Here is a 25,029-nt window from a genome sequence, read left to right as displayed (position 1 = left end):
TTTTCTGAGTATATTAAGTGTTTTTAATACTAATACAATTTAAACCATTAAATACATACTTCCTATTATGGATTCAATTAAGATGATTAGATCAAAATTATGAATAATTAGCATATTTAATACATCTAAAATAATTTGAATTCAAGAATTAAAATATTTTCTTAAAAAGTCAGGGTCATTCTCTTATGTAGGAAACAACAACAAAAAGAAAACCCAGAAGCATAAAACCCACATTTTCCTCTGGAGACATGTTTCTTCAATAACTGTTTTTCCCCCCGAAGATTTAACTGCTTACTGCTGCTCTGCACTGTTATTTCTTAAGTTAACATCAATACTCAGGTCTACTTAATCAAAAGCACAACAGTTCAGTATATGAATTATTTTACCACATGTATCATAAAGAATAAATCTGAGAGCTCACAAAAAGTAAAAGGATGCTATAAACAAAGCATTTCTCATTCATTTAATCTTTTGAAACCAACAGTCTTTAAAAAATCATCACAATTACTAAAGTTTGAGGGTTTTGTTTTTGTTTGTTTATGGCAGTGTTGGTGATAGAACCTATGGTCTATCCATGCTATTCTAGCTCTCTACCACTGAGCTACATCCCCAGCTCAATTACTGAAGTATTGAGACCAAAAAATTTAAATTATTTTTACTTTTTACCTCTTCATCTATTTTAGATTGTTTAATAGGACACACCAAGGTTCTTCTACTTTTCCTTTAAAGTCACAATAAATAAAACCATCTACAAGTAACTGAAGAATATAAAAAATGATTTAAAGATATCAAGTCATTAAATAAAATCATTTTTCTTCTTGAAATTGAACCATCCATGTGTTCCTGAAAACATGAGAGTTCCATTCTCCAAACAATGAAATATTTAAGAAAAATATACACTTTGTAATAAAAAGCATAACTAGAAAATATTAGGAAATGATAGGTGACTCCAAATACTGTTTCTCCCCTCTTACATTAATGAAACCATCTTTAATTTCTGAAACAAGATGTTAATAAACATGTTTTCAGTACACCGGGCAGTAAAATTTCTAGATGACTTTTTTAAAAAATCAAATTTCAATGTATTTTCATATAAAGTTATTTTTCTTCCTTAGTAACCTATCTTGGATTATGATCACACAACTTAAAGCTTAAACCATTGAGCACCACAAGGGAAGAAACACTACTTCCTTAACACAATTTTACTTATCTAATGAAAACCCACCGAAAGGAGGTCCATTGCTACATTACTACTCCTTCTCTACGTATCAAGCAAAATACACAATACGATCCTCACTGCTTTCTAAAATCTAGGTAAAAACCATCAGACTACTAGATTAAATCCAGTCACATTTAAGTGAAACAGAAACGACTATGCTTTCCAACTCTTGTGCTCTGAAACGCAATTTTTTTAACCACAAAAAGCCAAAGAAATGAAAATATAAGATCTAAATTTAGATATACATCAGAAATATTGTTTTTTTAAATACTAGCGGCACAAAGTCATGGTACAATAAAACCTCTTCCTCCTTTAACATCAAATACTCCCGGACATAGATATAAATCTCGTTTCCATAAGACAAGTAGAAATAACATCCTAAGAGCTTCCAGAAAACAAACCTTTAGGTACCTAAAAAAAGCTACACAATCTAACCATTTTTCTGTATTCCAAGGTCTAAAAAGGGTATTATGGTATTGACAAAAATACGACTGATTTTAGTTAGCAAATAAAGGAGTTAAAAATTGGGGGCTAAAGGACAAATAAAATTACCTACTTCCTGAATCTATTTTTAGGTGTCTCTAAAAATGAATATGGTAATTCTAACAAGAGTAATGCCATATTAACCAAATGTTGAGTGGCTTTTCAAGGAGACACACAAGTCCAAATACAGGACTGCGAACTCAGGGATAAAGAGTAATGAAATTCTCACATGGGTGGAAAAAAAAAGTAAACAAAACAAATAAATCACAAAACTTCCCTACGTTTAAAACCTTAAACGAGAGACAAAATTTGGATTTTTAAAAGCATATACGAAGTTCCAATTAATTATAAACCAACAAGTGGTTGTTTGTCATCAATTTCGTGTTCCAAACATGCAAACCAATCTAACATAGCAGAAAGGGGCTTTGGAAACTTGTTTACTAGAAAATGAGCAAAGACAAGAAAGGATGGGGGGGGATTTTTAAGAAAACAAAAATCAGAAGGAAAATAAGCTTTGATTTGGATTTGGGGGGGTGTGCTAAACGGTGAAGGGAGTTAAGTTGAAGGGTAGAAAAGCAACTCCAGAGGTTCTACCTGGCGGCGGCGGTGTGTAGGTTGAAAGGCGGGGGAGGGAGTTGTTAACTCTTCGGAGAAATGGGGAGATTCCCCTAGTTTGAAAGGCGGAATTGGGAACGTGATTTTCTCCACGCTCATTTTATCTTTACTAGGAGAATTAAAGGCCGTTCAGCCTTTTCTCCACCAACAGCGAATGGGTGTCAGTAGCAAACGGGTGGGGGTGACGCGGAAGGGCGCAACAGCATCTCGGTTAGGGAGGGAAGAAACTTCGCAAGAGGAAGCAGCGGCTCCTCTCCGGCCCTGGCACCGGCCGGCGAAGTTGCGCCACAGGCACCCCTTCCCAGACCAGCGCCCCCTCCCCCTCGCCCTGCACTACTGCGCAGCACCCAGCCCTTCAAACTGGCCCCGAAGTCCAACTACGTCTCCGCTTTCTCCTACCCCCGGACCCATCCCAACTAAGTTCCAGGGAAAGCTCCCGCCCAGAGCGCGGCCTGTTCCGGACAACAGGTGGGCAGTGGCGCCAGCAGGGCTGGGCCTCTCCTGGCCAGGCCCACTCCACTCCTCCCCGGCCAGGGCCCGGGGGCGCCCGGCTCCGGGACAGGGAGGGGGAGCTCGCTCCCTTACCTCCGCCATATTTGCCGTACTGCCGGGTCACATCTCCGCGGCGGCCGCGGCTGGGTCACGGCCAGAACCCGGATGTGAGACTCGGCAACGGGACTCCGACCGCCACCACCGCCTCTGCCGCTCCCGCCGCCGCTGCCTCGGCGGGAACGCGCAGGAGCCGCCCGAGCGCGCCCACCACACCCCACTCCGCCCCCTCGCGGCGCCCCGGCTGGGCTGGACTGGAGGGAAAAGGCCAGCTAGCACGCGCGGAGCAGGGACGCGAGAACGCGCGCGCGGCCCCGCGGCCAGCCCTTCTGGTAGAGCGCGGACGGGGCGGGGCCAAGGTGGGTGTGGGGAAGTTGGGCATCTTCGCGCCAGGCGCCCGCCCCAAAGGACCTGCGTCTGGAGCCCGCGCTTCTCGGGCGGAGAGGGCGCGAGAGGGTACCAGAGCCCCGTCCAGCATTTACATAGCAGTGGAAAATACGTTCTATTTTACAAGTCGGTCATTTTTGAATGCTGGAGAACGGATGTTGCTGGGATGCAACAGCGGCACGAACTGTAAAGCGGTTATCCCTTTACAAATATTTCTCGGTGATTCCCGACAGGAAATGTAACATCCCACATCCAAAATCTTTTTTTTTGTACCGGGGATTGAATAATTCAGGGGCACTGGACCACTGAGCCACATCCCCAGACCTATTCTGTATTTTATTTAGAGACAGGGTCTCACTGAGTTGCTTAGGGCCTCCCTTTTGCTGAGGCCAGCTTTGAACTTGAGATCCTGCCTCAATTTAGAAGGGGCAGAGCAAAGATTAAGAAAAGGGATTGTTAGGTAGTCTGCCATCCTCAAATTTCATTTGTTTTTCCTCACACACTGTATGACGCCAGTAGCAACATACATCAATGGTTGAATTTTTGCACACCTAAACAAAAATTTTAAATGTAAAATAATGAGAAGTCATTCTTTGATTGACATAAATAATCTACTTGACTGCATGGAAGAACCTACTTGTTTGCAATGCCTGCGATTTGAAAGTTTTAATGTATTGGCCTAGAGCTGCCAGTTGGCCTTGATACCAATACTGATGACTGCCAGAGCCAATGATTTCAAAGTAACAAACTTGTTTCACTTCCATTACTAAAGTAGATACTAGCCAATACCAAGGCACTATTAAAGTGGACACTAATACTTTACTAAACCAGGAATTTAAAAAGACTTATTCAAAAGACACTTTTTTGTCCACCCCCCATCTTTAAGGATTCTTAATGCAGTTTCAACAAAAGTTAGTACCAAAAATCAAATAATTAAATGAAAATTATTCATTTCTTCTAAATAATGTGAGACTATAATATATTGCATAAATGTGTACATACACAATTTTTTAAACGTTTACAATGCAATATGGGGGACACTGTTTTAAAAATTATTTGTGTTCCCTTAAAATTCTAGGCTCTATCAAGCATTTTCCTAAATATTTCCAAAGACAATGTTAACTTGAAACTCTTATGTCCAATAATTTGTGCATGAATAAACTGCATTTACAGGTATATGAAGTAGCTGCTAAGTGAAAGGACATTACCTGGTAATTTGACAGGAAAAGAGTCCACAGACAGTCTGTAAACCAATTAAACATAAACATCTGATGCACATTTTCTACTGAAAGAAAAGCAAGGGAAAGAAGAGAAAGGAAAACTTTAAAGTTCCCAAGTCTACAAACAATTTTTACCATTAACTGTACTGTACAGTATTTCCATTTATCTTTAAGAAAATATATAAAAGTGTTTTTTTGAGGATTCTTTTGAGAGAATAAATATTTTAGCACAGATATATAGTTTCTATGAGTTACCCTGTTGAATTTTTTTATTTTGGTCTGAAAGTAAAATGACTTTTTAGAAATGTCAGTTAATAAACCGTTTTCTTGATACACTTGATGAAAAAAGCTAAAGGCAAAAAACAATGTATCTGCCTGGCCCTGAGGTGGGTACAGATAAAAACAACAAAAGGCCTAGAGGTAGAAGAAACTTAGGTTTTATATACCAGAAAGTTTAGGGAAAGTTTTCCATTAAAACATGAAAGTTAATATATGAAATTGAGCTGGCTATCAAGGGAAAGACTAAAGCATTATTAAAATACAAGGCACAGAAATAACTTGCTTGCTTTAGTCCATTAATTCTTTGATTCTTCAGTTCAACCATATACAAAAATCCCAATTGGAATAAAGAACAAGGGATCAGGTCCTGTTAAGTACTGAAATGAATACTGGAAGTTAGGAAATTGGGTCTAAGACATTTTTAAATGGATATTTATCTTGCTATTAAACAACTTTTAAGTTTAATAATTCTTTATCAATGCTATTAACTTTAAATGGCATTGTTATTTAGGAAAAAAAATTCCCTCCACATTTTTTTTCCTATAAATGTAGGTTTAGTCAATCTAAAGGAAGGAGAAAAAGTTCTAGTACTCTAAGTTATAGGTAACACGTCACTATGGAATTCAGTTACTTTCACTCATTTTATTCTTTACAGAGCTTCTTTAAGGAAAAAAAATCTTTCTCAAAACTCTTGCTTAACCTCTTAAGTATAAAATACATAAGAACTAACTATTCACTGGTCATACAATCTTAGTGTTGGATGGGACTTTATAGGTTTTTAGTCAATTTCTTTATACTTTGGCATAGGAATTCCTCAGAATGCTTCTACTACCAGGCTTTTCTGCTTATGTTTAAACACTTCCTGTGATTCACCATATCTCATAAAGTGACTGCTGTTTTCAAAAAAAGCTCAAATTTTGAAACATTCTTCTGTTTATTAAGCCAGAATCTGACTTAGTCATTTTCATCTATTACCCTTAGTTCTTTGGTACTTTGTATTAATTCAACAGATATCTTTTTTGTATTCAAATGCCAACAGTCATTGATTTAATTTAACAAAACTATATCTTTAAATCCTATTGCTATTAAGAGAGCTACAAACAGGACATAATAAAGCTAAAAGCGTGAGAAAAATCATTGTTAACTATGACTTGTTCAAAATTATTGTACTGTATATTATTAATTCCAGCCAAAATGGCAGCTCTGTTAGAACTGTACAAGTCAAAAAATTGTGACTAATTCCAAATTTATGTGAGTATTATGGCTTATATCCCCAAACAAAAAAATCCCTACAGAAAGTCTAAATAAATGCCTCTTTTGCTCTTATTCTCTCCTTGTTTTTAAGCAAACTAATACTAATTTTCTACATTAGCTACTCACAATTATTATTATATTGGGAAATATTTTTGAGCAACTTACTGAATCCTCCATTCAAAAGTTATTCAACAATTTCAGAAACTATAAAATGCATACATACACACAAACACACATGAACCCGTTAAAGATATTATGTTGCTACTGACAGATGCATTTAGGGTCACAAATTTACCTCAACCTTAAACTAACCCATAAAAAAAAAACTCATCTGACAATTTTATGCCTAAGAAATATAACCTTTTATTCAGGACCAACTCCTGATTCAAATACAAGAAATGTATACACCTATACTATGGGAACATGTTCATGCAAGTCAAAAAGGAAGCTCTCAAAATGCACCAAGGAAAGACTAGTGACAATTTTAACTCCGGGGCTGATATACTGAAATAGGTGAACACAACACATCGAAAATCCTAAAACCAAATTCTGTATCTAATAATTTTCAGGGTCCAAGTCCTTTTGAGATTGTTTTATAAACTATTAAAACTCGTTTTCTTAAATAACATTTTAGATTTACCTTCACATTAGTAGGCAGAATGCAGGTTGCAAAAGCAGTAATGTATTACATTTGGAAGCCCATATCTATGCAACAATAAGCATCATACTTTTGTTAGTTTTTTTATTATTAACACCCCAAACACTTATATAGCCTTTGGTTCTTCAGAGAACAGTTCTGGTTTTCTTTTCATAATTCTTATCTAGTGGCTTTATCCAGTGGCCCTATTTCATCAGTATATTACAAACTAACATGTTAAGATTTTATACATCGCTGATGTTAAGTATCTCACTCAAATTCTGGAAATTATTGGCCTGTTAGTAGTTCTCAAACACTGGAACATACAGAAAAGTAATGTAATATTTATAATATTTGAGGGAGTTTGGATTTTTCCCTCCCTTCATCTCCAAGTGTGCCCTTGCCTACCAGCATCACATCCGTCTTGTCTGCATTGAACCTCAACCAGTTGGTTCTTAACCACGTCCGAAACTCAGCCAGGCACTGGGAGAATCGAGCCACCACACCATCTGGATTAAAGGAAAGAGAGCCTCAGTAGCAAAGAGTCAGAAACAATTTTTATCCCAAGATCACCATTCTGTCTCAAATTTTTAAAAACATTACTGGGAACTAGGTCAAGTATCCCAGTACAATTTTGGGAAAAAATTAATGCAATTTGTAACCAACAGTAAAGGAATAAAAGTAACCCAATAAATAGGTCGCCGTATTTCACCTACGAGTTAAGAAAGAAGGTTCGGTCAACTCGGGGTCGTGTGTGCTAAGCGGCCTTAGACTGGTCATAAAATTGCGATAAGATTTCCTGCAAAATTACAGTTTTAGCGTTTTGGGGAGGAGCGCTAAATGGGGAAAATTGAAGCCCAGAGAAGGATAGCGACTCGCCCAAGGTCACACAGCATGCAAGGACCAGAGATGCGCTCCAGGTCAGGACCTCTCCGTTATAAGCTGAAACATCACCAAAGGAAGCAAGCACGCCTAGCTCCCTCAAGGCAATCCCATCTTTGCAGTCTCTTCCCTCCTCTGCTCCCTTAGAAAGGGCAGGTTGGCCCAGAACCCCGCTTCCACAAGGGCTGCAGTGTTTCGGAGGGAGCCTCCCAGGGCCGGACACATTTGGGGAAACACAGGGGAAAGGGGTGGAGCCACAGGGGAGTGATCATTTGACCCCACCCCGACCAGGATCGAGGACCGACTGGTAAAAGGGGCTGGAGCAACCGGGGCGAGGCGAACTCACTCCGCAGCGGATTCCCAGCGCGCCGTGGACGCCAGGGAGACCCGCGCTGCCGCCACCGCGAAGCAGAAAGATCGGGCGCGGAGGGGGTGGGCGGAGGCAGGGAGTTGCGCATGCGCCTCCGGTGGCTGGCGCCTCCGCTCGGCCCGCGACCAGGCGCGTTCTCTGGCAGCCCCTCCCCGGAAGTTAAGAGTCTTCCGGGCGGTACTCTGCAGTGGGGGAGGGGAGGGAGAGAAAGGGGACTGAGGACACCTCAGGAGCCCCTCATCCCAAGAGGAGTGAGAGGGGAGAGATGGTGTATAGAGGCTGCACTTACAGCCGCTGCCGCTGCCGCCGCCGCCACCTTCGCTGCTGCCACCACCGCCTGAAGAAGCCCCATCCATCCGCCTGCAGCCGGGAGACTCAGAGCCTGGGAGGGGCCTGGGGCCCGGGCCGCCCGCCTCCTCCTTCCAGTCGTCGTCCGGAGCTTCCTCCTGCTCCACCAACCCTCTGCCCTCCCCTCCGCCTCCGCCCTCCTCCTCGGCCTCGAGCCGCCAGCCAACCGCGCGGCCGCTTGTTGAGCCAGGGCTCCACCGTCTCCATGGCGCCCGGCAAACATTTCTGAGCCTCGGCGCTACCCGCTAACGCCCCGGGTTGGGGAACAGGGGACTCCAGAAGCAGCCTGGAAAGGGTGGTCGACAACTCCCAAACCCGTCGCCACCATGCCCGTTTCTCCGACAAACAGCCGCAAGCAGCCAAACCTCTCGCCGTAAGTTCCGGCGCGAAAATCGTATTCAATTCCCGTGGGCAGCCGAGGGAGCCCTTCTAGATACTCTCCCTAGATTTGGAAAGGGGTCATTTTACTGCATCTGGGTATGGTCAGCAGCCCTCCCAGGCGGCAGTGGTTCCTTCTCTCGCCTGGAGCAGCCTTTTAAAAACCAATAGTGCTCTGCTTGCTCTGAGAAGACCTGGTTTTGTTTAGGACCACTTGTCCTCCTAGTACTTAGAGTTTGGGGGCGCCCCCCCCCCCCGCCCATCTACATTCTGGTTTGATGCTTCTATGCTGTGCTCACATGCTCAGGTTCATCAGCTTCTGGAACCTCAGATCAAACATTACTATGCTTGATACTAGATGATTTTGTTTTTTAACTACCCTGCCTTAAAATTCTGCTGACTTATCTCGCTTGTAACTTGAAACGGTTCCTTTGGGCTCCTCACTAAATTCCACTGAAGTTCCCCAGTTTATTTATCTCTCTGGCACTTCCAGATCACTTTTGTTCTCTCTTCACAAACCTTCAACATCCCTTTCTCCAATCTTCTTCAGCGCAATTGATCTTTTTTTCATCGCAACTTGTTGAAAGTTCTTGGAAGAGAACCTTCTGTTCGCCTTTGAATATGGTACTCAGGCTTTTGTCCATCCTACCACTCCACCAAAAAAGGCCTTTTTGTGAAAGTCAACAATAGCCATCCAGCCAAACACAGTAGCCAGTTTACACTTTTGTTCTTAACTGACCCATTAGTAGCTCTGATCTAATTGATCACTTCTTGAGTTTTGAAATACTTCATTTTGTTTTCGCTCTTCCCTAGATATTCCCCTGGTTCATGGCTACTTCTTCTTTTAAAATACTTAACTGGGATCTGCTCACCTGTCCCATAACTGAACATCAAGAGTGTTGCTGGGTCATTCCTTAACCTGTTCTCTTCACTACTGCCTTATTCCTTTTAAAATCACTGATAAGGGTAATTCACAAGTTTTAGCTCTATCCAAGACCTCCCAAGAAAAAGGAAACATCTGCACTTAGAAATTATAAGACATCTCAAAATTTATATTCAAAACCCAAATCCTTCTTTTGCAAGTTTTTCCCATTTTAGTAAATGGTGAATTCCACTTGGCAGTTTCTGAGGTGAAAAACTCTGGAGTACCTTGGACGTCTCTCTTATACCCCAATAAATCAATGATTTTTACCTGCAAAATAAATTGAGACTAGCAGTATCATATAACTCATTGTTACATTATGGTGCCTAATCTTTTTCCCAGCACCCTCCATAAAGTTATCATTGTGATTCGTCTACTGAACACCTTCCTCAAGTTTTTTCATATTTTACTAGAGTAAATGCTCACATTCTTACAGGGTGCTATTTGGGTAATTTACTCTCAGCATGCTTTGTTACACAACACATCAGGCACGTTATTCGTATTTGTGCTTGTCTACATTTACCATTCTTTGGAATATTATGCTCCAAGATAATCTCTTAAACTCATTTTTTTCCAGATATCACCATCCATAAAATAATACATCCAGCATTTTGATCCCTCACCCTTTATTTTTTCCATAAAATTTATCCCTATAGTTATATACCTGCTTATTAATTTGCCTTCACAAGTAGTTAAACTCAATGAGGACAGATTTTTGTTTTGTTCCCTGATGTGTCTTTTAGCCTAAAGAACATGCTTCATAAATATTTATTGATTAAACAAAGGAATGTGTAAAGATGTACTTAAGTAATTGGTTACTGTTCATTTTGTCTGGTTTTTGTTTCCACCTTTAGGTTTGAAAATCTCAAAGTGAATTAAAAGTCATACAGCTCTTTAGTGGCTGAGAGTGTTAGGAAAATTCCCTTGGGAATTTCTTAAATAATGACAAATTAATAATAAATTAATTATTAAAGAAAGGATGGGATAGAATGGGAAGCAATGTAATCTTTTTGAGGTAGCCGTATTGCCATATTATATAATTTTAAAAAAAGACACTAAAGTTTGCAACCTGTTGGCTTGACCTGATGTATTATTTCTCCTTTTCCTCCTTTTAGGATTTAATCCTGAACTTGTAAAGAATCTCTCAAATCATTTATCAATTTTCCACTTTCTCAATTCAGTTTCTCCTGAATTAGATCCTTCCCATTGGCTTAATAATATTGGACAAATCTCTCATTGTGGAAAAAATAACCACTGGCTCTTTCTTTAACACCTTTATTTCATTTTTATGCCTATTACATATGAGAAGTGACAAACCCCAAGATAGTGTGACCCTGGAAAAAGGAGTGAAAAAGAAAGCCATACACTGATAGCATTGATCCTTTCACAATACATTCTTTCCCAGTGACAAAACAAGTCCTGGGGAGAAGGTGTCCATCAAACCTAGAATGACAGCCCCTGAGAAGAGACTTAAGTATTGATCTCTCCCAAAATAATTCCTTTCTAGATGCTGGCCACTGACCCTCCAACCCTCCGTCGTGCCCAGTAAAAACAAATCCCAGATGCTGACCGATTACCCCAGACCCTACTTTGCCCAGTAAAAACAACAACAAAAAACCAAATTCCTGAGTGCCCAAACTGACATGTTTATTAATTAAGTCACCTCTCAGTATAACCTATATACTGGAGCCCAGATTCCTCCTTTGGCCAGTGGCTTATTTTCCACCAGGAAAGTGGGTCCATCAGTGGCTTTATTCTGTGTTCCTGAATAAAGGCTTTTGATGATCTGTGAAGTTTGCACCTGGCCTGGTCCTTTTGTGCTAACACTGCCTAGTTCCTTTATTCTGATTCCCTATATGTTCATATTTCCTTTCAATTCTGTATTAGTATTTTCATCTGTTTGCATTGCCCATTTGTCTTGGATATTATTCACCTGTTAGATTAGATCCCTTACCATATTCAGGAAAGTTATTTTAAATCTGGTTGAACCGTTCTAATATTTCTGCTGTATCTGAGTTTGGTTCTAATGCTTATTTTGTCTCTTCACACCATTTTTTTTTCCTTTTGATATGCCTTACAATTTTCTGTTGAAAATAGAACATATTGTATGGTGTAACATGAACTAAGATAAATAGGCCTTCAGTGTGAGTTTTTATTTTTGTGTGGCTATGACTTTATATTTACTGTTTGTGGAAAGCTTTAGTTTCTTCCAGTGTTCTTGGTTTTATCTCTTCTGTTTGTTTAAGTTTCCTTAGAGCCTCCTTCCTTTTAAGATATACATAACAGTCGAGTGTATTTTGACATACATACATGGAGTATACTTTACATTCTTTTGATTATACATGATGTGGAGTTAAACTGTTCATGTATACATATGAACGTGAAAAGTTATGTCTGATTCATTCTACTGTCTTTTTTATTCCTATCCTCCCTCCCTCCCTTCCCTCATTCACCTTTATCTGAACCAGTAAACTTCTGTTCTTCTCTCCCTTGCCTCCATGTTGTGTATTAGCATCTGCATATCAGAGAGAACATTTGACTTTTGGTTTTTGGGAATTGGCTTATTTCATTTAACATGACAGTCTCTAGTTCCATCCATTTATTAGCAAATGCCGTAATTTCATTCTTCTTTATGTCTGAGTAATAATATTCCATTGTGAATGTATACCACATTTTCTTTATCCATTCATTTGTTGAAGGGTACCCAGTTGGTTCCAGAGCTTAGCTATTGTGAAGTATGCTGGTATAAACATTGATGTGGGTGCATCACTGTTGTATGCTGATTTGAAGTCCTTTGGGTGTATGCCAAGGAGTTGGATAGTTGAGTCAAATGTTGGTTTCATTCCAAGTTTTCTGAGTGATCTCCATACTGCTTTCCAGAGTGGTTGTACCAATTTGCAGTCCCACCAGCAATGTATAAATATACCTTTTTCCCCCACATCCTGGACAACATGTATTGTTACTTATATTCTTGATAATTGCCACTCTGACTGGAGTGAGATGAAATCTCAGTGTAGTTTTACATTTTACACTTCTCTAAATACTTGTGCTTTTGAACATTTTTTCATGTATTTGTTGACAGTGCCTGTTCAGTTCCTTAGCTCATTTATTCATTGGGTTATTTGATTTTTTTGTGTTAAGTTTTTGTGTTCTTTGTATATCCTGGAGATTAATGCTCTATTTAAGGTGCAGGTGACAAAGATTTTCTCCCATTTTGTAGGCTCTCTGTTCACGTTCTTGATTGTTTCCTTTGCTGTGAAAAATCTTTTCAGTTTGATACCATTCCATTTATTTATTCTTGATTTTACTTCTTGCTCTTTAGGAGTCTTGTTGAGGAAGTTAGTTCCTAAGCTGACATAATGGAGAGTTGGACCTACTTTTTCTTGTAGTAGGCTCAGGAACTCTTGTCTAATGCTTAGGTCCTTGATCAACTTTTTGAGTTTTTTGCAAATTTCATTTTGTTACATATGGATTTCCAGTTTTGCTAGCATCATTTGTTGAAGAGTCTATCTTTTCTCCAGTGTGTGTTTATGGCTCCTTTGTCTAGTAAGAGATAACTGTGTTTATGTGGGTTTGTCTTTGTGTCTTCTACTCTGTACCATGGGTCTGTTTTGGTGCCAATAGCATGCCATTTTTATTACCATAGTAGATGGAGCCTCCTTCTTAAGTGGAGTTTGAGCCTTGTAGTTCTTTAGTGGTAATTAATTTAGTCCTATTAACAGAGCCCAGGTGTGGTGGTGGCAAGATTTAGGGAGAAGGGTATGTATTCTGTAATCCAACAACTAAATCTTTTAGTGGGCCTTTATCCCTGAGGTGTAAACTTTATGAGTGTTTCTTAGCATTTTTTTCTTCTTTTTAATTGGGACAAGATAACTAATAGGTATCAGAGTTGGGTATATTTTGAGAGAGGGTCTGAGTTGCTTAGCGCCTCACTTTTGCTGAGGCTGGCCTTGAACTCATGATACTCCTGCCTCAGCCTCCAGAGCTGCTGGGATTACAGGTGTATGCCACCGTGCCAGGCTAGAATTGGGTATTTTCTTTTCCTGCATCCATTATGCTGTTGTTAAACCCAAGTTGGTTAAGTTCTTAAAATAGTTTCCTTGAAGATGGGCCTTTGTTAAGGAGAACAGAACATTTTGTCTGTATTTCAGAATTGTTACTCTCCATCCATCTGCTAGAACCCTGAGGGAATTTGTCTCTGATTTTCATCCGGGGAACTTGGTGAACTCATGGAGGTGAAAATGAAAGTGTGGGCCCCTCCATAATGCTGGATCCTCAGTTTTTATCTCTCAAGGTAGTCTGCACTCAGTCTTCAGTAATTAGTAAATTGTCCTTTAAGTTTTCCTACTACTACTTATTCCATTGGCAGTTTTTGCTTTCTGTACACTGCTATTCTGTTTTCACCTACCTCTTTAATTTTCAAGGTAGTTCTTTTCCCTATGATCTCAATTTTCTGGTGGACCTAAACGAAAGTAGAAAACAAACATCTTGTGCTGTAGCTCAGTGGTAGAGCACCCCTTGGTTCAATCCTCAGTACCACCAAAAATAAAAAGATTACTTTCAAGGGCTTTACATATTGGACTGGAAGCCAAAAGAAAGTCTGTTCACGGGCTCCAAATTCCTTAATAGGACACCCATAGCACAAGAGTTAATAACTAGAATAAACAAATGGGACTTACTTAAACTAAAAAGTTTTTTCTCAGCAAGAGAAACAATAAGAGAGGTAAATAGGGAGCCTACGTCCTGGGAACAAATTTTTACTCCTCACACTTCAGATAGAGCCCTAATATCCAGAGTATACAAAGAACTCAAAAAATTAGACAATAAGATAGCAAATAACCCAATCAACAAATGGGCCAAGGACCTGAACAGACACTTCTCAGAGGAGGATATACAATCAATCAACAAGTACATGAAAAAATGCTCACCATCTCTAGCAGTCAGAGAAATGCAAATCAAAACCACCCTAAGATACCATCTCACTCCAGTAAGATTGGCAGCCATTATGAAGTCAAACAACAAGAAGTGCTGGCGAGGATGTGGAGAAAAGGGTACTCTTGTACATTGCTGGTGGGACTGCAAATTGGTGCGGCCAATTTGGAAAGCAGTTTGGAGATTCCTGGGAAAGCTGGGAATGGAACCACCATTTGACCCTGCTATTGCCCTTCTCGGACTATTCCCTGAAGACCTTAAAAGAGCATGCTACAGGGATGCTGCCACATCGATGTTCATAGCAGCACAATTCACAATAGCTAGACTGTGGAACCAACCCAGATGCCCTTCAATAGATGAATGGATAAAAAAAATGTGGCATCTATACACAATGGAGTACTATGCAGCAATAAAAAATGACAAAATCATAGAATTTGCAGGGAAATGGATGGCACTAGAGCAGATTATGCTTAGTGAAGCTAGTCAATCCCTAAAAAACAAATACCAAATGTCTTCTTTGATATAATGAGAGCAACTATGAACAGAGCAGGGAGGAAGAGCAGGAAGAAAATTTTAACATTAAACAGAGACATGAGATGGGAGGGAAAGGGAGAGAAAAGGGAAATTGCATGGAAATGAAGGGAGACCCTCATTGCTATACAATATTACATATAAGAGGTTGTGAGGGGAATGGGAAAATTAACAAGGAGAGAAATGAATTACAATAGATGGGGTAGAGAGAGAAGATGGGAGGGGAGGGGAGGAGGGATAGTAGGGGATAGGAAAAGTAGCAGAATACAACAATTACTAATTGGGCATTATGTAAAATTGTGGATGTGTAACCGACGTGATTCTGCAATCTGCATTTGGGGTAAAATTGGGAGTTCATAACCCACTTCAATCTAATGTATGAAATATGATATGTCATGAGCTTTGTAATGTTGTGAACAACCAATAAAAAAAAAAAAAAAGAAAGTCTGTTCACTCCTTAATTCTTATCTGTTGTCACTATTGCTTTTTAGAAACTACTCAAAGGATTATAACCTAAATCATAACCTAAAGATTTCAAAGGTCACCAGATTCAATCTTTCTTTCCATCTCTCTGAGCATTTGACAATAATTATCCTCCTGAAGATTTTTTTTTAATTTCCTTAACCTTGGACTTTACTGGTTCATTTATTGCCTGCCTGAATGCCTCCTGTCTGGTTCTTCTTTCTCTCTCCAGTTTTTTCCCTTGACCCTATTACCTTCTCTTTGAGTCTTTAAATTTTTATTTTATAATTTTTATCTCCTCATTGTACTTTAGAAATAAAACTAATGATCACCCTAACTCTGAATTAGGTATTGTTATTAACCTTAATTTACAGAGAAGTAAAGAAACAGACTAAGAAATTTGCTCAAACACATGGCCTATGAGTTCTTGATTAAATTTGGGTATTTCATTTGTCCTTTTGGGATTTAAGTTTTCTTGTGAAATATGACTATTTTATATGTCACAAGTTATAATAAGAATTGAATTGATCTTGCTTGTGCTTTTAAAAGGTTGTGTGGAGAATAGATTTCAGGGGATCCAGGTAAAGTAAAAAGACAGTTAAAAGAGCACTGCAGTAATCCAAAAATGATAAGATTGTGTTTGGACCAGGATAGTGGCAATAAAGATGATGATAATTGAATGGATTCTGGATATATTTTTACTTTTTTTCACCTAAGCACCTGGGAGAACAGAATATCCTTAAAAAATAAAATGGGAAGGACTATAAGAAGTAAATTTCCTGAAAAGGGTGAAATGGTAATGGTGGTTAACACCAGGAATTCAGTTTTGGACTTGCTAAATTTCCTTAATAGATGTCAAGTAGGCAGGTAGGTATATGGGTTAGAGTTGTGTATTATGGATTCATTTTCACATAATGGCATTTAAGTCATAGCATTGAATGAATTCATTAGACTATGAATATAGAAAGAAAAGAGAAGTTTAATGATGAAGGCTACAGAAAAACTAAGAGGAAAACCAGGTAAAGGGAGTGTCCCACAATCCAAGTTTAAAAAAAAAAAAGGAACAGCTAGATCAAATGCTGCTAATAAGTAAGATAAGAATATTGAAATGATTATTTGCTTTAGTGTAGAGGGTAGGTATGGGGAGGTTTACTGTGAATAAGAGCTTTTCTTTTGGTTTCTTCCAGAAGGAATGGGTAAGACAGTATAAACAGAATTGACTACTTTGAATAATTTTAGTTGTTTTTGAAGCATAGAGGCTATCTATTGGGTTGGCACTTGACAGTAGAGTGATTGGAACAAGTATTGTGGTCCAGAATGTGGGATTTCAAAAGAGGTTGTCAGGAGTGTGGACTTGCTGTTGATCGATATGTATTTGAAAAATCCCCTCCTAAGAGGAGGACTTCTGGGGTTGGGAGATATGAGGGAGGCAGGAAACCAAGGCACAGTAACTTAGGCATATTTCCATATTGTCCAGAACAAGCTACGTCTGACTTGTACATGTAGGGCACATTTTTAAACATCAGATTTATAGAAGCTAGAAACATGGTTAATACATAGGTGCAAGGTTAAAGTAAGAGCATGATTGGAATTTACCATGGTTTTGGTTTTACCAGCAAGTGTTATGACATAAAAGAAGGGAAAAGGGGATGAGAATGTAAGAAAGGAATGATTATAATAATTAATATTAATTAAAAGTTATCAATTATGATAACTTTTAAGATCAAGAGAGAAGAGATACATAGAGGTACATAAGATGGTAGCATCTGGACTTAAAGATCATAATAGAGTTGAAGGATTGTTGATGTTGTGGTTTAAGAGAGTGTTTAAACTGAAAAAATAGGAAGTAAGCATTGACCTTTCTAAAGACAAGGTCAAGCATATTGATCATTAGGGTAAGTGGTTAAAGTAGCAATATAACATCATTTATCTAAGTTTTCTAATAAGCTACGGTAGTAGAAGGATTAGCTTCATGGATATTGAAATACTCAATAATTATGGCAGGGATAATATTGGAGAGAGAGCACCCATGGTTCAAGGTAAAAAATCTTCAGAGGATGGAAGAAGAGAGACAGAAGTGATGGTATTAGACAGTAGAATATACATGGCCACTGAAACCAGGTTTGGTGTATATAATGAGAAAATAGATTGCTGAGGTTCAAGCCTGTTGTAATATATGAAAGAGGAGTTTATTAAAGGAAAAATAGAACATGAGGACTGGATTTTGCATCTTTTATATATTTATTTATCTATGTATCTATTTGTCAATTTATTTTGGTAGTTGGGCACAATAATTTTATTTTCTTTCTTTATTTTTATGTAGTGTTGGGGATTGAAACTAGTGCCTCACATGTGCCAGGCAAGCGCTCTACCACTGAGCTACCACTGAGCTACGACTTCAGCCCTGAGGACTGGACTTTGTAAAAAGGACTTTAGGGCAAAAAGTTAAGGAGAAAGAAAAATAAGAGACTGGACGGTAGCAACAAAGGAATGATTCTACTGACGTATTGTGGATTTTTGAATTAGCTAGAAATGAAGAGAAATCTAAAAGATTAATTAGTAGAAAATGGAAGATCAGAGGTCTCAAGGAGGTTAAAGAATAAGAAACTGGTGTCATAGAAACCAATTTGAGAAGTCAATTTTTCATAAAGGGAAATAGTCAACTGTCAGATGCTACAAAGGTGAAGAGTGCCTTGGATTCAACAATTTGAAGGAATGGATGATATTAATGAAAAATTGGAACTAGATAAGAGAAGCAAAAAAGTAGACAGGGTGGGACATGAAGCTCAGTGGTAAAGCACTTGCCCAGGATGCATGCAGCCCTAGGTTTGATCCCCAGCATCACAGAAAAAAAAAAGAAAAAAGAAAAGAGACAGTATTATTGACTAATATTTTAGAAAACTGAACTATGAAAGGGAGAAGAGATGTATTAATAGGTAGAGGAAGGCATAGCTAAAGAAAAGATGAGATGATTGAAGCATGTTCATGGGGAAATAATACGATTAAAAGACTTGGGATTAACTCATGGAGAAGAGTTCCCTAGAAGAGACACATTTCAAAACATAGATAAAAATATTAGAAATATTAGTCTTATAGAATATCAACTCTTATTGAATGAGGAAAAAAGATAAGAATATATTGATGAGTTTGCAGGAAGCAGAATTTTAAGCAGGTAGAGAAAAGATATGAAGGCGTTTTTACATAATTGAAACCTTTTATTTGTATTGTCAGGATAGTGTAGTCCTTTAGAAACGAAATAGGGTAGGATACTTGAACATGTTTGAAATAGTGTGCAAATGGAATTCATTTTCACATTAATTTAAAAAGTATGTGTTTAGCGCCTATGATATATTAGGCCCTAGGCTGTGTGCTAGGAACATAGCAATGAGTATGACAGTTTCTACCCTGAATGTGCCTACATTCTAAGAAGAGTGGAAAACAAGAAACAAAATGTCAAATAGTAATAACAATGCTGTGAAGAAAATAAATATGAAAACTGGATTGATAATTGTCATTTAAAGATATTTTATTCTTGTTTGATCTTTTATGATTAAAAAATTTAAAGTATTATTAAAATGTTTTCTTTGGCAGCATATTTCCTTTTTATAAGCTAAGGGAAGATCATCCTCATTTTATAGAAAACTATAGTACAGAACACTAGAAAGAATAGAAAGTAGGTTCTGTTTTTAGGAATTTACAGAGTAAATCCAAAAGTAAAATTTTTTCTTTCAGACACAAATATTTAGATTATAACTTTTCTTATTAAAAATCATACATTATTTGGGGCTGGGGCTCAGCTGTAGAGTACTTCCCTAGCATATTCGAGACACTGGGTTTGATCCTCAGCATCACATAAAAATAGATAAAGGTATTGTGTCCAACTAGAACTAAAAAAATTTTTCAAAAAATCATTATTTGTTCAGATGGGAACATGATATTCTTTTCTGTTTAAATTTGCCTGTGTAACTGCAGAGTGTTTGTGCTTTCTGGGTGCCAGACACTTCTTAACCATAATACCAAAGTTAATTCATTTACTCATAAGAAACTGAGTTAGATACTATTATAATCCCTGTTTTGTAAGTAAGAATATAAGACTCACAAAAGTCAGTATAGCCTTTGAATCTTACATCCTGTGTCAAATCTCAACTCAATTTTCCCTATTTAAGCCTCTGTGATTTTACATAAACTGTTAATAGTGCACATGGTTGCATGCGTATAATCCTAGCAATTTGGGAGGTTGAGGCATAAGAATGTTAAGTTGGAGGCCAGCTTCAGGAATTTACTAAGACTCTGTCTCAAAATAAAAATAAATGGACTAGGGATCTACTCAGTAATAAAGTACCCCCAGGGTTCCACCCTTACACACACACACACACCAGAAAAAAAGTTAACAGCAACTCTTTAGAGTTGTTGTGAGGAGAAAAGTCACATAGTGTATATAAACTCTCTAGAACTATGCTTATGCAAAATAATCTCTTAAGCAGCTATTTATTTCATGTTATATGGTTAGATTATTCATGTTTATAAATGAAAGTGTACCTTTTTTGTTTGTATTGATTTTTCTTTTCAATCATGGATCCTTGTATTGTATTGTCTTTTCCTGATATAGGAATAATGCCTCACTATTACCAAGGAGGTCTATTAGCTTTAATGCCACAGGAAAAGCTCCAAACAAAGGATATATTGGTTCAAATCAAAGCAAACTGACTGTATCAAGAAACTTACTTATTCCACCTGAAATGAGATCAATAGAAAAATTGAATATTCCCAACATTAAGTCAATACAGGTAATATTCTTGAGAATTCTGGGTTTATTTTAAAATGACATCATGTAAAACTATTGGAATTTTAGAATAATCAACTGATCACTTCAAATATAGAAATATTGATTTGATTAAAATTTTTACTCCGTAACATTCCTTACAGCATAATAGTAGCAAATGGCTCCTGTAACTCACTATGAATAATAGGAATATTGTAGTAGAATAAGGAAAGTCTACTTAGAACATTAAGAATTATCTGTTGTTAATTATAGCTAATATACTACTGTCATCTACTCTCCTCAGCAATGTACTCTTGAAAATGTCATCAAATTAATTATCAGAATTGTCTCATAACAAAAGACTTTAAAACATTTAATCAAAACATAACATATATAGAAAAGTGCGTAATATTTAACTTTGAATGGATCAGAAAATGATTTTTTAGATGGGACATTAAAATCACAGTCTTTTAAAGACAAATCAGACTTCATGATTGGATTAATTTGTAGGGCATTTATGCCCTAGGGCATTGTTGAAAATAATAGAGCAATTAAGAACTGAGTGTGGACAGGGAAAGAGGGGAACAGAACCTTAATTCTGTCAGAACATTCCCAGAGGTTTGTGAGCCCACCCAAACTATACCATCTCACTGAGAATCAACAGCAAAGGGCTATGAAATGAGATGGGGGATATTAGTTTCCTAGGCCTTAACAAAGGGCAAGAAATTGTTAAAAAATAATTGAAGTTTATTGTCTCTTAGTTCTGGGAGTCAGAAATTTGAAATCAAGGTGTGCTGTCTGAATGGTACGATTTGTTTCATGTTTCACTTCTAGGTTCTAGTAGTTCCAGGTATTCCTTTCCATGTGGAGGCATCACTCCAATATCATCACATATCATATTATCCCCATGTGTTGTTTTTTTTTTGTTGTCCCTCTGTGTATATCTGTTCAAATGTCCTCTTTTAAGGGTAAGAGTCGTTGGGTTAGTGCTTACTCCAGTGATTTGGACTTGATTAAATCTTCAAAGACTCAGTTTCCAAATAAGGTTATAATCTCAGTGAACTAGGACTTCAATATCATCTTTTAATGGATAGTTAATCCATACTAGGAATATAGGCTTCAATAAAATAATTCAACCAATCACTAAACAAATAAGATAATAATAATATCAGGCTCTGAAGAGAAGGGAGGTATCAATACCCAGAGTTACTATAATACATCATCTAAAATCTCCAGTTTTCCACAGAAGTACAGAAAGCACAAACCATGCACAAGAAAAAGCAGACAACAGAAACTGCCAGTGAGAGGGATCAGATGGTCAGATTTAACAAAAAAGATTTCAAAGTAGCTATTATAAATTTGTTCACCAAAGTAAAACCATGATTAAGACAGTAAAGGTGGTGTGGTTATCACCAGAGGAGTTCCAGAGAGGAGGACCTCAACTCAAGATAAGAGGTCCTTGGAATATGTGACAAAAAAATTTTAGCATGTGCCAGTCAGAGACCGGTTTGTTTAAGAAAGTGGATCCACATTCAAGGGAGAATGCTGGCCATCTTGAGAGTGTAAAGGAGAATGTTAGCCACCTTGAAAGTGAAGCTTTTGGGGTAAAACAAGTAATACACATTCACGGGAGAATGCCAGCCACCTCCATAGGGATAGATAGCAAAATCTTGGTCTTGAATTATAATGTTTACAGAGGGACAGTAGCTCAGAGCTGAACTGCAGGGTAGGTACATAGACTTTTATCTAAAATATGTAAGAACACTAGCCACTCATCAATAAAGACAAATAACCTGATTAAAAATTGGGTATATAATCTAATTGCTCATTTCTCCAAGGAAAGCACAAATGGTCACAAAGTATGTGAAAAGTTGCTTAATATTAATCATCAGAAATTCAAATCATAATTATAACCAACTCACACCCACCAGGATGCTGTAATTAGAGTAAGATAACATTGGTTGGTAAGGATTTGAAGATCAGAACCCTCATACACTGTGGGTGGGAATGTAAAATGATTTGGTTAATTTTGAAAAGTGTGTTTTCTTTAATGTTCCTTAAAAGTTTAAACAGTCTTACTTACCTTAGGGCCCAACTCTTAGGTATATATACCCCATGAAAAATTAAAGTGTTCCCAAACAAAGTTGTATATAAATGTTTGTAGCAGCATTATTCATAATAGCCAAAATATGGAAATGGTCCTTCAATGAAAAAATGGCTAAGCAACTGTAATATATCTGTATGATAGATTATTATTCAGGCAGGAAAAGGAATAAAACACTGGTGTATATCACAAAATGGATGAATCTTGAAAACATGATAATTGAGACAACCAGTGACAAAATATTCCATGGTGTATTAATCTACTCATATCAAAGTCCGGAATATGAAATCTATAGAGACCTGAAGTATATTAGTGCTGGCCTAGGACTAGGAGACAGACAAGGGTTAAGGGGTCATAATTAAAGGATACAGGGCTTCTTGAAGTGATTAAAATGTTTGGAATTAATTGTGGTGATAGTTGCACTTATCTGTGAAAATACTCAAACTCACTCAATCATATATATTAAAAGCTATTGAAAGAATTAATTAGTGCATATTACATGTAATTTTATTCCAATTTGAACTTTAAAAATTAGATAAAATGGAAAAATTCTTTAAAAGTGGAAGCTATTAGAGAAATTTTATGAGTAATTTGAAAACCTTCTTTCAAAGATAATTCTAGGCCCAGATGGCTTTACTTGTGATACATGCCAAGCATATATGGATGAAAACAGAACACAAAATGTGGATGTACTTCAAAACTCATTTTATGAGGGTAGTGTTACTTTGACATTAAACTATGAATACAACCATATTCTCATAATAATTCATCTATGCAAACATAGATGAAGAAAATAATATGCCAATAAAATAATAGCAAATGCTATTTAATAACAACAAAAATGCATAATATACCATAAGGAATTTGGATTTATACCAAGAAATCAAATTGGTTTCACATTCAAAAATCCAGAATGTAATTCAACACATTGATAGCTTAAAGGGGGAAGGAAAAAAAAAGAAAAGCATATGGTTATCTCAATACAGAATATCTGGTAATATTGAATATTCATGATTTACACAAAAATTTTTAAAAACTGGGTATCAAGAGGAACTTCCTTAATAGAATTTAGGGTATCTGTTAAGTCCTACAGAAATGATTGTATCAAATGGGAAGACATCTGGGGGGAAAAATGCCACTTCTATCCAACATTTTTGGAAGTCTTAGTTCAATTTGGCATCAAAAAGAAATGAAAGTAAAAACTGGAAAGAAAGAAGCAAAATATTGAGTATTTGTAGATTACTGAATTATCTACATATAAAATTTAAAGTCACCTAGTGAATTATTAATGTTTATTGGATACCAGACTTAAAAACAAAGAAAAAACATATTTATATGAATTTGCATGCAAGCAACAAATAGTTAAAAATCAGATATTTTGAGTAATATTTGTAATAGCACAAAAATGTATCAAGTAATTGTGTAAGAGTATAATAAAAGATGCACATACCAATATTTTTACACTAAAATTTTTTATTGGGATCCAAAGAATAGAGAGATTATTTTCATGCATAGAAAGGTCATGTTTAAGTATGTAGATTTTGTGCAAATTTTGATTCACAGATCTTTTGCCAGTTCAATCAAAATCTGTATTTTTTTATACATTTATTAAGATAATTCTAAAATTTATACAAAAATACTAAAGGCTAAAAATAACAAGGATTCGCCCGGGAGTAGTGTACATGGTTGTAATCCCAGCAACTTGCTAGTCTGAGACAGAAGGATCATAAGTTGAAAGCCAGTCTCAATAACTTGGTGAGATCCTTCTCAAAATAGAAAATACAGGTGATGTAGCACAGTGATAAAGTAATTTTGTGTTTATGAATCTGTATGCTGGTTATGTGTGTGTTCTGTTGAAAAGTCAGCTGTAAATTTATGGGTGTACTGTATATTTTACTTCAACACGGGTTTTAAAAAATATATTGTTTAAGGAAGCACACCATAAAACAACAAAAAGAAGAAAGACTTTTAAGTTAATGATTATCATCAGCGAGAGAGAATGCTATAATCTGGAAGGGTTTAAGACTAGGGAGTGGTTTCTGGAGTTGCTATCAGGGTTCTAATATTTTATGTTAGTTCTGATTACAAGATATTTACTTTATTTAAGTGTGCAGTTCTATTTTAATTACATATTTGTATTTAAAATTTTATGATTAAAAGAATTAAAAATTAGCCAGAAATATATAACAAATTGAGAATAAAATATTAACTTAAAATAATGAATTTTTTAAAGTCTGTATATATAATAATTAAATAGGCTAAAATATTAACAACTGGATATCTTTCTACCTTTCTTATTTCCCACAATTAATGCCATCATGTGCTGCATACCAATGTAAGAGTCAATGACAGCATTTATGACAATGGTCGGTAAGATTGTTGTGGAACTGAAAAATTCCTATCACCTGCTGATATCATAGCCATAGTAACATTTTAGTGCAAAGCATTACTTAGGTGTTTGTGTTGATACTGATGTAAACAAACCTTCAATTGTGCCACAGTTATGTATAGTACAAAATATAATAAACGTGTTACTGGTTTGTGTATTTACTATGCTAAATACTTTTTATAATTATTTTTCAAAGTTTGCTGTAAAACAGCATGGCTATTATGCCAGCACAGCCTCATATGTTTTGTGTTTATACTGTTTCTTGATTGCACTGAGAGGCCACATTGAGTAATTCACCTATACCAT

At 37.0% G+C, this 25,029-nt stretch overlaps 2 protein-coding genes across 8 annotated transcripts in view; one reads left to right on the top strand and one right to left on the bottom strand.

The window, feature by feature from the left end:
• Mier1 (MIER1 transcriptional regulator) overlaps nt 1-8,313 on the bottom strand; it is a 58,369-nt gene extending 50,056 nt beyond the window's left edge. The window contains exons 1-3 of one of the 7 annotated variants that reach the window (XM_026409345.2): nt 8,185-8,313; nt 7,052-7,152; nt 4,462-4,535 (exon numbers count right to left, since the gene is read on the bottom strand). In XM_026409345.2, the coding sequence (XP_026265130.2) occupies nt 4,462-4,535; nt 7,052-7,152; nt 8,185-8,251 (242 nt within the window). In that variant the 5' untranslated portion in view covers nt 8,252-8,313. Of the gene's footprint in view, nt 1-2,902; nt 3,097-4,461; nt 4,539-7,051; nt 7,153-7,867; nt 8,078-8,184 lie in introns of those variants that run through there. The other 6 variants (XM_026409291.2, XM_026409311.2, XM_026409319.2 and 3 more) reach the window with 6 other exon arrangements.
• Nucleotides 8,314-8,389: 76 nt separating this feature from the next.
• The window catches only part of Dnai4 (dynein axonemal intermediate chain 4), a 111,892-nt gene continuing 95,252 nt past the window's right edge, over nt 8,390-25,029 (top strand). Inside the window, 3 exon segments of the mRNA XM_026409354.2 lie at nt 8,390-8,531; nt 8,533-8,616; nt 20,078-20,255. Of these exon segments, the coding sequence (XP_026265139.2) occupies nt 8,449-8,531; nt 8,533-8,616; nt 20,078-20,255 (345 nt within the window). The 5' untranslated portion in view covers nt 8,390-8,448.

Source organism: Urocitellus parryii, chromosome 11 (genome assembly GCF_045843805.1).
Source record: "Urocitellus parryii isolate mUroPar1 chromosome 11, mUroPar1.hap1, whole genome shotgun sequence".
Taxonomy (NCBI): domain Eukaryota; kingdom Metazoa; phylum Chordata; class Mammalia; order Rodentia; family Sciuridae; genus Urocitellus; species Urocitellus parryii.
The sequence above is the reverse complement of the archived record's forward strand: the minus strand, read 5'-3'. Positions and strand labels throughout refer to the sequence as shown.